The sequence below is a fragment of the Myripristis murdjan genome, chromosome 18 (genome assembly GCF_902150065.1).
Source record: "Myripristis murdjan chromosome 18, fMyrMur1.1, whole genome shotgun sequence".
Lineage (NCBI taxonomy): Eukaryota > Metazoa > Chordata > Actinopteri > Holocentriformes > Holocentridae > Myripristis > Myripristis murdjan.
In genome coordinates this window covers 18716006-18730112 of record NC_043997.1, presented here as the reverse complement: position 1 = coordinate 18730112, position 14107 = coordinate 18716006, and the positions used below count along the sequence as shown (strand labels likewise).

The 14107-nt window shown below is 42.4% G+C and overlaps 1 protein-coding gene across 3 annotated transcripts in view; it reads left to right on the top strand.

Moving 5' to 3' along the window:
- LOC115376919 (ADAMTS-like protein 1) overlaps positions 1-14107 on the top strand; it is a 102825-nt gene that overhangs the window by 76523 nt on the left and 12195 nt on the right. For 2 of the 3 annotated variants that reach the window (XM_030076754.1, XM_030076753.1), the window contains exons 6-15: positions 9-135; positions 347-421; positions 1869-2026; positions 5645-5756; positions 5916-6054; positions 6295-6345; positions 6518-6722; positions 8657-8804; positions 9568-9649; positions 12700-13001. In XM_030076754.1, coding sequence (XP_029932614.1) covers positions 9-135; positions 347-421; positions 1869-2026; positions 5645-5756; positions 5916-6054; positions 6295-6345; positions 6518-6722; positions 8657-8804; positions 9568-9649; positions 12700-13001 — 1399 coding nt within the window. Of the gene's footprint in view, positions 1-8; positions 136-346; positions 422-1868; positions 2027-5644; positions 5757-5915; positions 6055-6294; positions 6346-6517; positions 6723-8656; positions 8805-9567; positions 9654-12699; positions 13002-14107 lie in introns of those variants that run through there. The other variant, XM_030076755.1, reaches the window with a different exon arrangement.

Below are 14107 nucleotides of genomic sequence, written 5' to 3'. Positions count from 1 at the left end.
CTTGTTAGATTGTAGGTTGTGACCACGAGTTGGGGAGCACGGCAAAGGAGGACAACTGTGGTGTGTGCAACGGAGACGGTTCTTCCTGCAGACTGGTGCGGGGACACTACAAGTCCCAGCATTCCTCAGGAAAAAGTAAAGAAACTTCACCCCAACAGTTTTTTGTTTGTTTAAGTTCCAGCAAGACTTGACAATAAACCCCATAGTTGTGTTTGACACTGCATCATAGTTAGATGTTGTTTAAGTTGGATCACAGGATTGAATTTATTAAGATTAATATATTGATTGAATACAGGCTCATACATCCTCTTGTTCTCTTTGTCTCTCTCCCTCGTTCTGTCTCAAGCTGAGGACACGGTCGTTGTCATCCCCTATAAGAGTCGTCATGTGCGTCTGGTCCTGAAAGGCCCGGATCACTTGTGTAAGTCTTGGTAGGTCCAGGGTTCCATCCAAAACAGTTAAACATTAATGATGTGTGTCAATTTGGCACTGCCTTTTTATTGCTAATTTAAAGTACTCTGCACATATTCTTTATTTGAATTTGACTGGAGGTAATACTGTTTTAATGACCTGTAATCCGACAGAGAAGTTACCTTTCTCATTATACATGTTCAGAGACTTTCATTTAGACTTTACAGTATTTTAACCTTATTAGAAATGCAATATTTATCAGTCATCCCAAGCTAAATGCTCTTTACTGGAAATGAGAATTGTTTGTAGATTGCAAAATGTAGAAGCCCAGCACATAGAATACAAAACATAATGGAAGAATGTAGAAAAACCTTGCAGAAAGGAAGAACTTTTATCAACAACCTCTCATCTGGCTGTCTTCAGAATAAATATCTCACCCAAGTAGCAGTCTGTCCTTATCCTCTTGTTCCCTGCAGTGAACAGTCATTATGAGCTCTGTCTCACAAAAGCGACTTTAAAAAGTAGATAACCAGAGGAGGTATTTTATCCTCCTCTCTTTGCTCTGGCTCCAATGAGGCTGATTCTGAGGCCTTCCAGCAGCTATCACTGATGTCAAGGTGCTGGCAGCGAGCTCCCTTCTGGATCAAATTGATAACAAATGTTCCATCTCTCTACCTATCCTTCCCTCCACAGATCTTCTCCTGTGCACAGCCAAGTTTTTTTTTTCCTTTTTCTGAATGGACAGATTTTTCATTAAATATTTCCCCAATTCCATCTGCCGAGGGCACTTTAATCACAACCATCTGTCGGCAGACGATGACTGCTGCCGGTTAGAGGTTGTTTCTCTGTTCTCCGATGTTTTTGTTTTAATGTCCGTGCTGGAATCAGACAAGACCCTGTTAGGCCAAGGTGGAAGAGAGGTCAAACGGTGGAAAAGCTCACTGTAGCGCTGGCCTGCTCGGAGAGCTACGCATCTCCCTGTGGTGCCAAATTAAGCGTGTCTTTGCCTCCAAACACAACAGCCAGTGCTTGTTCTTTGTGTAACTGGATCTATCTGAAGTGTATTTTCAAAGAGGTCATGATAAATGAATGGTCATTATTTCAGTATTTCAACTTTACCTTGGGCTCATTTTATTTACAGTTTCATTACATTTTACATTACAGATTAGATGAAAAACTCAGACAAGAAACAATGAATTTGGTCTCGTTTATTAACTTTGAGCTGCAAAAGGGAGCCTTAGCAATGATCTATGGCACAAACAGTATAATCAGAACACTTGTTATTGGATTAGATTGTTTGAGGTTTTTTTTTTTTTTTTTGGGTGGGAGAGTCTGCACTATTAACGTTGTCAAAGTCAATGACCATCATTACAACTCTCGCTTTCCTCCTTATGCCTGCGCTGTTATTGTGACTTTTGTCCACTGTGCCCTCGCCATCTACACTGTCTCCTCTGTAGATGTGGAGAGTAAGACCCTGCAGGGGGTGAAAGGTGAACTTGAGCTGGATTCGTCGGGACAGTACCACCTGGAGAACACCACCTTGGACTACCAGAAACTCTCTGATAAGGAGGTGCTGAGAATCACCGGGCCACTGGGAGCTGACTTCACTGTCAAAGTAAGAGCTACGACAAACTTAGAAACAAATCAGGCAACTTCAGACCAACTGCAGAATGCCAGCTTTGGTAAATCCCACTTGCGGGCAGCCTGCTGAGCCTGCATCCAAAGCTAATACTGAAAACCTGATTTTTTGAGGTTTTGTTTCAACAGTTTGATTGTTGAACCATGTCAAGTTGCACAGTGTCATTTTAGTTTCTGATAAACAAAATGAACCATTCCAGGTACAGTCATTGGCAAGTCTTGTAATTACCTCACCTGGTAGCCAAAACTAACAACTCTCCTACCGGTTTATAAAGGCTTGAGCTTCGCGAATGTTTGGTTCTTTGCAGTTGATTCCAAGATGCCTTACTCTACTGAATAGATGCTGGATGACATCACCGTCGTTTTGGGTGTTTTTTTCCCCCAGCTTAAGTTAAAACGGTAGTTTTTGCTATGTGAAGCCATGAAAATCGAGTGTCCCAGCCAAATCAGCCCCGGATAAGGCTCTTGTTTCCATGAACTCTTCTTGAACTCCCCCGTGTCACGCAAAGTTCAAAGGGGATTTGATCTCGTATGTTTAGGTTTAAGCATGTGGAGGCGTGTGTACGCCACTTACAAATCAAATGCAAACAATTTCTCGTTTCACTTAAGTCCTTGGAGGGGCCACATGTTTTTGAAGTGGTATGTCATGAAATGAAAACAATAGTAGCACACCGGTTTTTAGTTCCAAAACCAGTGGTTGTTCTTGGCTTAATGACGTGTCTATTATGATATAAATGATTTCATGTCTTTGGCTGTCACGCTCGCCTTAATATAGCTCCATGGTGTAAATGCCCCTAAAGAAGCTAATGTCTGAGTAATGCTGGACTTTTTGAAGGAAACGCTTTGAAGTACATAATTGCATGAATCAGAGTACTTCTGATTATGTGCCAATTTACACATCTCCACTTCAGATTTTTTTTGATCAAGAATTATATATTGGACTTCATATTTAGGATATATGTAATGTTTTTACTAGCAATTCTGTGATTTCCATATGGCGCTACAAATACTGTTATGAATAGAGCAAAAATCCTTGTCCACACAAGGGTTTGTCCATGGAGCTATGGGTAACTTCTTTCTTACCTTCAACTTTGTGCTGATCAGTTAAATTACCTGCTGTCTTGTTTATGTGTGATGAAAACCTGCATATGCATGACTGTTAACGGCACATGGTTATAGATCACTGTAATGTAAAGAGTTTGTGAGAGTAGAAAAGGCTCTGGTTAATGGTGCAATTTGTTCAAAGGTCCAGCAGTGCCCTGTGATTTCATTCAGACACAGCACAGCCAGAACATTTGCTCCTCTTGCCACTGCTTTACTCGCTAATTAACATCCTGGCAGACGTCCATGAGTTGATTACTACCGTGTAAGACTATTTGCAATGTGTCAAACAGCCGTTGGTCATAATGCACTGGCTATCACACTTATAGGTCATACACACACACACAAGCGCTCACACATGCTAGGGCCAGTTAGCGGACATTAGAAATTATACAGGCCATGGGCTGGAAAATGCCAGTGAAAACACCCGCCCCTCCTAAACACAAGTCAGGATAGGACAATAAATAGGAATGCAGGAGACAGAAATCTGAGCAGCTGTAAATGCATAATTTTCTAATCTGTTATGAGGCAGACAGCCAGTTCATATCGCAGTGCTGGAAAAGCCTGGGCAAATGGAAAAGCGTATTAAAAAGCTGCCAGACAGTCTTTCCACTGTAAACAAATGAATGTGAATGAATGGTGGTGGAGTTTGATTTATATGTCTTGTAGGTATAATCTGTCTTTGCATATTTCTACAGTTTGGATGGATGAGGTTAGAAGGAAAATGTTTGCTGAAATATTTAGGATAGACGGCAATATGTCATTTAAAAAGGCATCTTAAATCAATAAAGCTCACATCACACACATACAGATTAATTTCTAGCTTTTTCTTAAAGTAAACACTCTAATGTCTACGTTATTTGTTTCTATTGAGTGTTACGCTGTGCAAATGGACCACTCCCAAGTCGTCACTCATTTCAGCAATTATCAATCCACTTCTGTGATAAGAACTTTACCAAGTCCTCGCTTTTTAGAGTGTTGAACCTTTGAATGTATAAAAATCCACCTTCACCTTATCATTTAGGCGCTGTCATCTTCATTCTGTCTATCCTCCCCTCTCCGCCTGTCCAAAATAGTGACATTAATTTGGTCTTTATGCTCTCCTTATATGTAAAATGCAAAAATAAAATGAAATGAACACTTAAAGATGGATTCCAGCATCCCCCTGTCACATGTTGGCACTGGGTGGGTCGGTGAACAATGCAAATTCCAGCAGCGTCAGCCTTTTTCCTCCCATCTCACGCCTCAACTAACTCTGGCCCAGGAAACTGTGGAAGCAGTGTCAATCCCAGAGTCAGAAATGGAGTGTGTTTCCAATCCTTGTCTTTATTAGTCCTTTGGATAAGCAGAGTGGCTGTTTTTTGTGCCTAACCCTACCTGCAGGCGCTTTCTCAGTCACAGCTCCTGCTCAGTCTCCAGTATTAAGCCCCATCGTGGCTCAGGCTCAAGCACGGACCATGGCCTCACCCTCGGCTCCAGCCCAACTCCAGGCTCATACTCTACCTAACCTCCAGTTTTTAATCCATTCCCTCCACCCATTTAGCTTAACAATACATGACCAACACCCTGTCTGGTCTGGATGGGAAATTTGTCTCATGAAAGCCTGCCCAAAACAATCCATATCCCAAAACAGTCTCCATAAGCTGCTGGGTAAATCTGAGGAGAATGATGTCTGGTAGACTCTTCAGTTCCTTTAAATCTTCACCTTTAAAGTTTATTATAAAGGGGCAGTGAAGATAGCTTACTTCAGGACAGTGTTGCATCCCCAACTCTAAATTCAACATAAGCTTCAAGTACTAATCAAGCAAGTATATTAAGTTGCATGTTAAATCATCATGAATTACTTTGTGAAGCGTGTATGTCCGGAGATGTCCTTTTGTCTTTTCAAAGCGAACACGAAAGCAACATTTTGTCACTGATTGTTAGAAGGTTGTAGTGGTTTATTTTTTCACTTTGTGAAGCCAAGTGCATTCATAGTTTAAGTCTAATTTTATTCTCTTTCTTGCTGAGAAGGCTGCAGAGGAAGGGAAACATTAGAGAAGGCTCTTGGTGGGAATCCAAAACCAGCAGGGACACTCGTGGTCTCAGCCACCGCATTATCTGAAATGCCAATCACTGTCTGTATAATAATATTTTCCTTTTTAATCTTAGTTGTGCGAGGCATATTTCCATAAGGCACTTAGCTGTGAAGAACATAAGCCAAATCAGTGGCCGCTAAACAGATCAGCTGACTGAAGGTGAGGCAGGGTGTGCAGTCATATTAATGGTGAATGTTGGCGCTCAGTATGTTAGCAGTATGTGCTCAGTATTGGAAACATGTCTGACAAATACCTTTGTGTATTTATCATCAGATGATTACAATATACTGTCATTGGGTTAGGTTAGCTGGTTGGCTTGATGGTCACATGATTACTACATCTCTCCCTTCACTTGGGAAGTGTTTGTGTTTCAGTCAGCAATGAGAGCAATTGATCCTGATCATTTGGTTGTGTAGGTGCAGTATGCCAGTGGAGCAGACAGTGTGGTCCAGTTCATCTACTACCAGCCCATTGTCCACCGCTGGAGAGAGACAGACTTCTTCCCTTGCTCTGTCACCTGTGGTGGAGGTATGCCTGCACCGACGGCAGCATTAAAGTATTGATAAGTTACATGATTGTTCGGTGGTACTCCCTGTTTTCAATTTCAATCTCAAGTGAGTCTCAAGTCTCGATGTTTGTCATTTTATTGGGTTTTTGTCTGCCCGTGTGACATGTCTGTGACCACAGGATACCAGCTGACCTCAGCAGAGTGCTTTGACCTGCGAAGTGGTCGAGTGGTGGTGGACCAGTACTGCCACTACTACCCAGAAAATATCAAACCCAAGCCCAAACTCCAGGAGTGCAACATGGAGCCCTGCCTTGCCAGGTTAAATTTCCTTTGAGATTAAAGTGTCCAGTTGACCAGTGGTCATGTGCATGTTCAAAGGAGTTAGAGAAGGCGCACATGTCTGCCTATGGTTTTCTTGTCAGCTGTTGTTCAAGACTGTTGCTGTGTTGATATACAGCACTTTTGATGTTTTTTCTCAGGAGAGCCTATAAACAATGCTAAACTTTACTACATATAGGCTATGCTATTTTAATTTCCCTTACTGATTCTGCTTTTTAGTGATGGCTACAAGCAAATTATGCCATATGACCTCTACCATCCCCTGCCTCGGTATGTATTAAGTAGTAAGAGGTGAAGTCAATGATGCACACAAACTTAAATACAACTACACATCACAAAATCTGTCCATCACTATTCTGCAAATTTCTGCATTAATAGAAAATAGTCTAGTAAGTAAGTATTTGGCTAATATGGGCCCTGATGTTTCTCCTCTAACTGTCAGATGGGAGAGCAGCCCCTGGACGGCCTGCTCCACCTCCTGTGGTGGGGGCATCCAGAGTCGCTCAGTGTCCTGCGTAGAGGAGGACATGCAGGGCATCATCACCCCTACCGAGGAGTGGAAGTGTCTCTACTCCCCCAAGTCAGCTATCCTGCAGCCCTGCAACACCTTCGACTGCCCCACCTGGCTGGCACAGGAGTGGTCACCCGTAGGTGACCTTCCTCAAAGTTTTGGAAAACTTAATCTTACCCTTGAGTTGTTTTCATACATATTAATGGTTATTGATATAGTGAACAAACAGTAAAAAGCACAGAAACCTGTTATTCTAAGGTGAAATGCATGTTACAGTATAAATAGTAATAGCAGTTTAAAGGCCTCACATTCCTGGAAACAAGGTTCAGGACACACTACACAGCTTTCTCTGTTGTAGGGATCTGTACAGTGTGGTGCCACACATTATACAGCTTCAGTTTTATTATATAACTCCAGTACTTGGCATGTTCAGACCAAAGGCGTGGCGAGTTTTTAATGTGGTGCAATTACCTACAAAGTCAATGCAAAGACACAAATAGATGCAAATTCACGGTGGGTGATGTGAATAACGCAAATTTCTGCATCGGGAATAATGCGAAAATACGCATCATTTGCAAATTTGCATGAGTTGAAGTTTTTCAACTTAAGTAAAAAATTTGAGGCCGTACTTATGCAAGTCCGCAATGCAAAAACACACTTCACATTTGGTCAGAACACACCAATATCCCATAAGAACAGAACATTGTGTTCTGTCAAAGCTATGTACACTGGCAACAACTTGAGCCTTAATTGATTAGAGTAGCTGGCAAGTCTGCCGCTGATCACCTCAGTGAGCTCTATGAGGCACTGTGAAACATCACAATATTAGACAGGCTAGGTCTGGCAAAAAATGCCCAGGAGCCAAATAAAAATAGATGTTTTTTGTGTCCTGTAGCTGGCCCAGCAGTCACACATTAGCAAATGACTCATTTGTCTTTGTAGCCTGTGATTTGACACAGTGGGTCTTAATTAACCCGTGGAGCTAGAAAAATAAGAAAACATGATTAATCCTCTCAGGGTGAAACAAAAACACACTCACTAGACAGTTTGACCTGTTATTCTGTCGTCTCTTCACTTTTCAAGCAGTGTTCTTGACAAGACTGGAATACTCGTAGCTGCTAAAGTAAACGTGTGTTAAAAGAGAAACCTTCCCATGTGACCACCAGTAGCACTGCTAACCCCGCGTTGACCGTCCCTCGCCACCCTTGTCCTTGTGTGCCTGAGCGCACCATCCAAAACATACAAAGCTTTAATTAAAATCCCAAAGTCAACAGTGCATATGGAGTTCTTCATCTCCCTCTGCGCCACACACACGCAGGTTATCAAGATGGTGCAGCTGAGGCTGTCCAACACCCCTTGCAGGCTCACCGTCTCACAGGAGAGATGGCACCTGATTCGCAGCATCTCTTGTCTTATCGTGGCCGTCGCACTCACCAATTATAAATGTCCCGTGCACCTTCCTCATGGCGATTTGAACCTCGCCAGTCATGCAGGCACAAGCAGAGGCCCAGGGAACCAGATTTGTGGCCCCCTGAAAACCTGGGACGCTGTTTACCTAGCACATTCTTCCCTGTGAACTTGCCCTTAAATGCTTGTCTTGGCAGAAGATACACAAAAAACACCCCTGAGCAGAAGGCTGGTTTGTAGGGATTTTTGTGGGTGTGTTTTTTTCTTCACTTGAGTCCATGCCTGAGACATTCTATCAAACACAAGCAAAGGGACAATGTCATGGAAACTTGGTTCAAAACAACACCATGGGTTTTGATTAAAGCGATAACTCATTGGGGCTCTTAGTATCACCAAAATAACATGGAGGCAAGTGCAGATTTAAAAAAAAAAAAAAAAAAAAAAAGATAAAAGACAACAAGCTTGATACTGTTTTATTTTAGTTAATATCTCACTTTCAAATGTGAGCTTGGCAGTCACTGAGGCTTCTAGTTTACATCAAGATAATATGATGTCTGTGGGTGAGGACTGTTATCTGGCATCGTTATCTGGACCACACTGAAATCAGTCATAATTCATGGGGTAGGCCTTGACTGCTTTCATCATCTGTCATGTCCCCAACAGTGCACAGTGACCTGTGGTCAGGGCCTGCGCTACAGGGTGGTGCTGTGCATCGATCACAGGGGGCTCCATGCTGGGGGCTGCAACCCTACCACCAAACCCCACATCAAGGAGGAGTGCCTGGTCACTGTGCCCTGCTACAAGCCTGCAGGTTGGTTGAGATCTCATTCTTTTTACATAAAATTAATCAATTCAAATTATTAAACGAGGCAGTAGTACGGCTTTCTCCAATTGGTCAATTTTTCCTTAAGTTTCCTTTTAAGTAGCTTCAAAAAGAAAGAAAATACTTTATCTTATTGTATGAAAGTTTGACATATATATATATTCTATATCTGCTGGTTGCAACGTTGTCATACTTGTATTGTTTTGTCAGGCTTGTATTGAGTGAAATATTCAAACCCAAAATGCTATTGTTTTTGGCTGCACCATTACATCAAACAAATGTCAAAATGGGTCACAGATTCCAGCTCCAATGTAAAGTCAACTGTTCATTTGTTACACTGCCATCGTTTCAAATTAGGGCAATTTTGCACCTTAACATCAAACAGAAAATGTCTAGATATCTTGCGCATTGTCTTAAACATATTTCGCTGCCTGTAATTCAGCAGGACATATTTGGTATCTTTGGAAACCTTGGGATCTCAACTAGAATTTAAAATAAAGTTTTGTGGGTTTGAACAAAGCTTGGCCATGCTGCATGCATTTGTAATGACAAACCCACCAATTGGTCCAGCAGGGTTCAACAGGATGTCAACTTTGTACCTTCTGCTCTGCATAACCAGAATGCCTGTTTTTGTACTTTTTCAGATCCAACTAATAATCCCAGGAGAATGCACACAATTAAACAGTAAACTAGACTTGTTATTTCTTTTGAGATATGCAAGTTTCTGTCTGTTCTGTTTCATTTGATCTAGAGAAAGTCCCAGTGGAGGCAAAGCCACTGTGGCATAAGCAGGCCATAGAGCTGGAGGAGGTTATCGTGACTGAAGAACCAACGTGAGTGCTGAACACACACACACACACGCACACACACACACACACACACACTCACACACACACACACACACACACACACACACACACACACACACACACACACACACACACACACACAAACATGCAAGTATACATACACATAATGGTATGAGCCAAAATCGTCTTTCTTGCTTCCTTGAATTGGAGGCAGTTTATCTGATCGCAGTTCAAGCTTTTGAATATTTTATTCTGCTAACATTAAACTATGTACTCTCAAAGGCATGCTACACTATAACCACCTACTCCTCAAGCCAAAAACATTTTTTAATAAATAAAGTGTTGTACAAACCTATCTGCCATGGCTGCTTCTCCTTCTACAAAACCACTTGCCAGGGCTTCACTTAATCCCAGTGTAATTGTCACCTCGAACTCGTCGCCCAGTTGGAACAGCCGTCTTCTGTCTGAAGTGGATGTTCTGTTGAAACCATCATAGGTGTCAGGGCCATGCAGTAATTTAGGCGGAGGAACACGACTACAGCTACTGCTAAACCTATACAGGCTCTCAAGGTTCACAACCCGGAAAAAGAAAGGGAGATTTACAACATTAAATATCCGCTTTACAGATTTAGTGTCACTCTGCAGGGGTAAAGAAGCAAAAGTCAGCTTCCAGATACACCGTTCCAACAACAGTTTTCACAGTCCCAAGTCTGTGATTTACCTGGAGGTGAAATTGAGGTAGACAGGGCCTGGCGTTGCCATTGTAGCCTCCACAGTATCGTGGTTATGTTCATGTCAGCAGCCATTTTCGTCAACTTCAAGTCAAAATCTACAACTGCTGCTGCCTTTTATTTTGACATGTCTCAAAAAATGCGTCAGTTTGTGCGCATATCTTTTCACACACCTGTGTAACATGTCAAATGGTTGTTATGCATACTGTCAGAACAATTTTTGTCTATGGACAGGCAGGAAAGTGTTTTTGCCTACATTGTATTGACACAATGACGTTATATCGGTTTAATGGTGTAATCCTCCAGTGAATATGTGCATTGCCAGATCAAAGTGATTATTATGCTGGTCAATACACTGTTTAAGGTCACTTAAGGTGAAGCTAAAGGTGAAAGGGAAAAGAGCTTTTTGGAAAGCAGTGGGCCGTTGCTGGCTACCAACATTGCCTCAGAAAGCTTCAGATGTTCCAGATGTTCTTGCCCCACATAACCATCGGCTTATAAAGGCTGTCGTCTGAAGATGGACAACCTTTGGACTATGCCCAGTGTCTTGCATGACTTGTATTAGCTACCATGTTAGCCAGTTCAAAACATCTCTCTCTCTGACTTATCTTTGGAAAGAGTGAGAGACTGAGAGAGCGAGAAATGGAGAGAGAGCGGCACAAATGATCAGTGCCAAAACATATGATTTTGTTCTATTGCAAAAAAGCATGTCTTACCCCCAAAAGCACATAAATATCTGCGTATAATATGCTGTCACTCAGCGGCCAACAACAATATCTGCCTGCCATATGGGGCCAGGTTACGGATGTGAGAGGACGAAGAAGGAAATTCCTGTTTTAGACTTATTGCACCTCGATCGCCAGGGCTTTTGCCTGTTCCTAACCACTGCTGTGCAACTACTTTAAAAATTAAACCTGTGTATGATCCTCGTTTTGGCCAAAAAATGTTTTCACCGCCATGAGCGAATAAAGTATCTATTTTTGGAACTTTCATTGATTTAAACAAAAAAGGGCTTTGTTGGATATTGGAAAAATTTGTTGTTTCCGTCAGTAAATTAAAAAAAGATTTAGCTGAGATTGTTTACGAACCAACAGATGTATCTCGACTACCCATGAAGACAAACATTGCTGTGGGCTTGCTTGTTGACTTTCTTGTTGATGTTCCAAGGTCTAACTTATACTGGTGATTCATTTGTTTATCCAAGACAGAGTGGGTCCTTGAGCCCTCATATAGAGCCAACTTTGATGTAATGAGTTCTTTATTGAGGTATCTCATAAAACCTTTGTGTTGTGGTCTGACAGCACGACACCATGTAAACAGTCGTGCACCCTGCCATGTCAAAATGTACTTAAAGGATCTGCATGTAGACTGAAGGCACGCTACAGGAAACTGCACTGGTACTGTTATAAACCCAGTGGGTGTAATGATTCACTGGGGATATAATAGGGCTTTGGCAAAGATGGTTGGCGGTATTTGAAGCTTCAACGATTGGCAGTATTCTGGAAAGTATTTTGTAAATCATATTTATCTTCTCTTTTCTGTATGAGATGAATACTCTCTTCTCTTTTCTGTATGAGATGCACATTAACTTTCAGAATACAAAGTTCACAGCTATGCCCTCCTTATACAGAGATGGGCAAAATAAAACACCATAGGAAAAAGGGCATTGAGGTAAACCACCTGTATACCCACCATCTGAGGGTGGCAACTAAACCGAAAGATTAAGTAGGAGTTGACCACGCAGATAATTTCCTGTCTTAGTCTTCTCTCGAGCTTTCTCACTATCATTACTTCTTTTACTCTCTCCTACACATCCCAAAGCGATTGAGGGTGTGACAACTCTGTTTCTGGGCCCTATCTATCATACAGTCATGACAGCAGGCCTTCAGGCCAATGATCTACAAGTATTTCCCCTCTCTGATCCATTCTTAAAGAAGAGGAAGGACGCACATCAAAGCCGTTTATCCAAGAGTGGCTGACCCTAATGCCTCACAGCTGTTCAATTAACCGCAGCAGGACTGGATTTCACAAATACTTTGTCAGTTTATGAACTTAGCAGCAAATGACTAAAATCTGTGTGAGGCGGGGAGAATGCCAAAAACCTGTGACTCTCTCCCCTAGACTTTCAATCACACTACTCCCAAGTCAGCACTTCTGTATATGTGTGTGTGTGTAACTGCATGTCTAGGCATGACTTTTTGTACATGTATATATACTTCCTTCATTCACAGCATACTTTCTAGATATGATGTACATGCAGTCCAAGGTCTTTAGCTCATGAATAACATTCTGTATCCGTCATCTCCTGCTTGCTTTCCCAAACATCCCTGCTCACATCGCTAGATTCATCCCCGGGCCCTGGCAGCCCTGCAGCAGGACTTGTGGCGCCGGGATCCAGCAACGGGCCGTCAAGTGTCAGGTATTGCTGTCCTTCTCCCAGACAGTGGCTGATCTGCCAGATGACGAGTGTGAAGGGGTCAAACCTGCAACAAGCCAGCCCTGCTACCGAACCCCCTGCTCCGGTGTTGAGGGCCAAGGAAGAGCAGATGAACAGGAGGAGGAAGAGGGCAACCCACCCCAGAGAGAGGAACTGCACGACTGGGAGTATGAAGGGTTTACGGAGTGCTCAGAGAGTTGTGGAGGAGGTATGGATCATGTCAGCCCTCAATTCATGCATATATAAAGTAGAGGAACTAAAGAAGAGAGGAGTGGGCAGTGGAGAAAAAAGGGTGGATACTAAATCCTTGATATAACCACATGCATTGTAATTGATGTGTGACCTTACATTAAACCCATCACTATATAGTAGTTTTTGTAACATATATATCTAATATATTTTATCACTTAGATTTATGCACTATAAAATTGTGCAGGCAAAGCCTACTCACTCTCTCAGCCTTATTGAATTAGTGCCAGTTGCTGTAATAAGACTCTTGGAAAAGTCACCGCAATAGCTGGTGACACCTTGTCAGTGGGTGACTAAGCCCATGCCTGGTATAGGCTTTGAAGTAGAAGTAAGTTATATGATATAAGATGATAATGGATGAATTCCAAGTTTAACCCTAAAGGTCATACATCACTGACTCTCACAGCAGCAGTGAACATAGCACCAGACAGAGACAACTTTCCCAAACATCCTGCCAGCATTAGTTGAGGCCCACTTTGATCTCCCCACCTCCATATCCAAGCCTACATGGCTAAGTGTAGTATGCCTGCATTATGTGTGTGTGTGTGTGTGTGTGTGTGTGTGTGTGTGTGTGTGTGTGTGTGTGCGTGTGCGTGTGCATGTGTGTGTGTCTATGTGTGTGTGTTCTGCACGCGTTTGTCCACATGAATGTGCAAGTTAATTTCTGCACATGGGCGTGAGCTTCTCTTCATGTCGGTGTGTGTGTTCACCAAAACCTAACAAACTCTCATTCGGGGATGATTAGAGACCCGGATCAGATGTCACATACACACCCTGAGGGCTGCGCTTCTGTGGACCATCACACCACGACAGCGTTTGAAGCGACTGCCTCACTGTTATTGTCCCCAGCATTAGAAACAGGCTTTGAGATTTATGTTACATTGCTTTTAACATGACCTGACATCACACCCTGAAAGTTTATCCATGGTTCAAGCCAGACCTCACGTTGTCCACCATATTGTTTTGAAGTGCATTGTGCCCCATTACATACAATCACTGTTTGCTTTCATAAAAAAAGGACCTAATATCAGGGTTGTTTCATTGCAGTGTCTGGTTGCAATATTC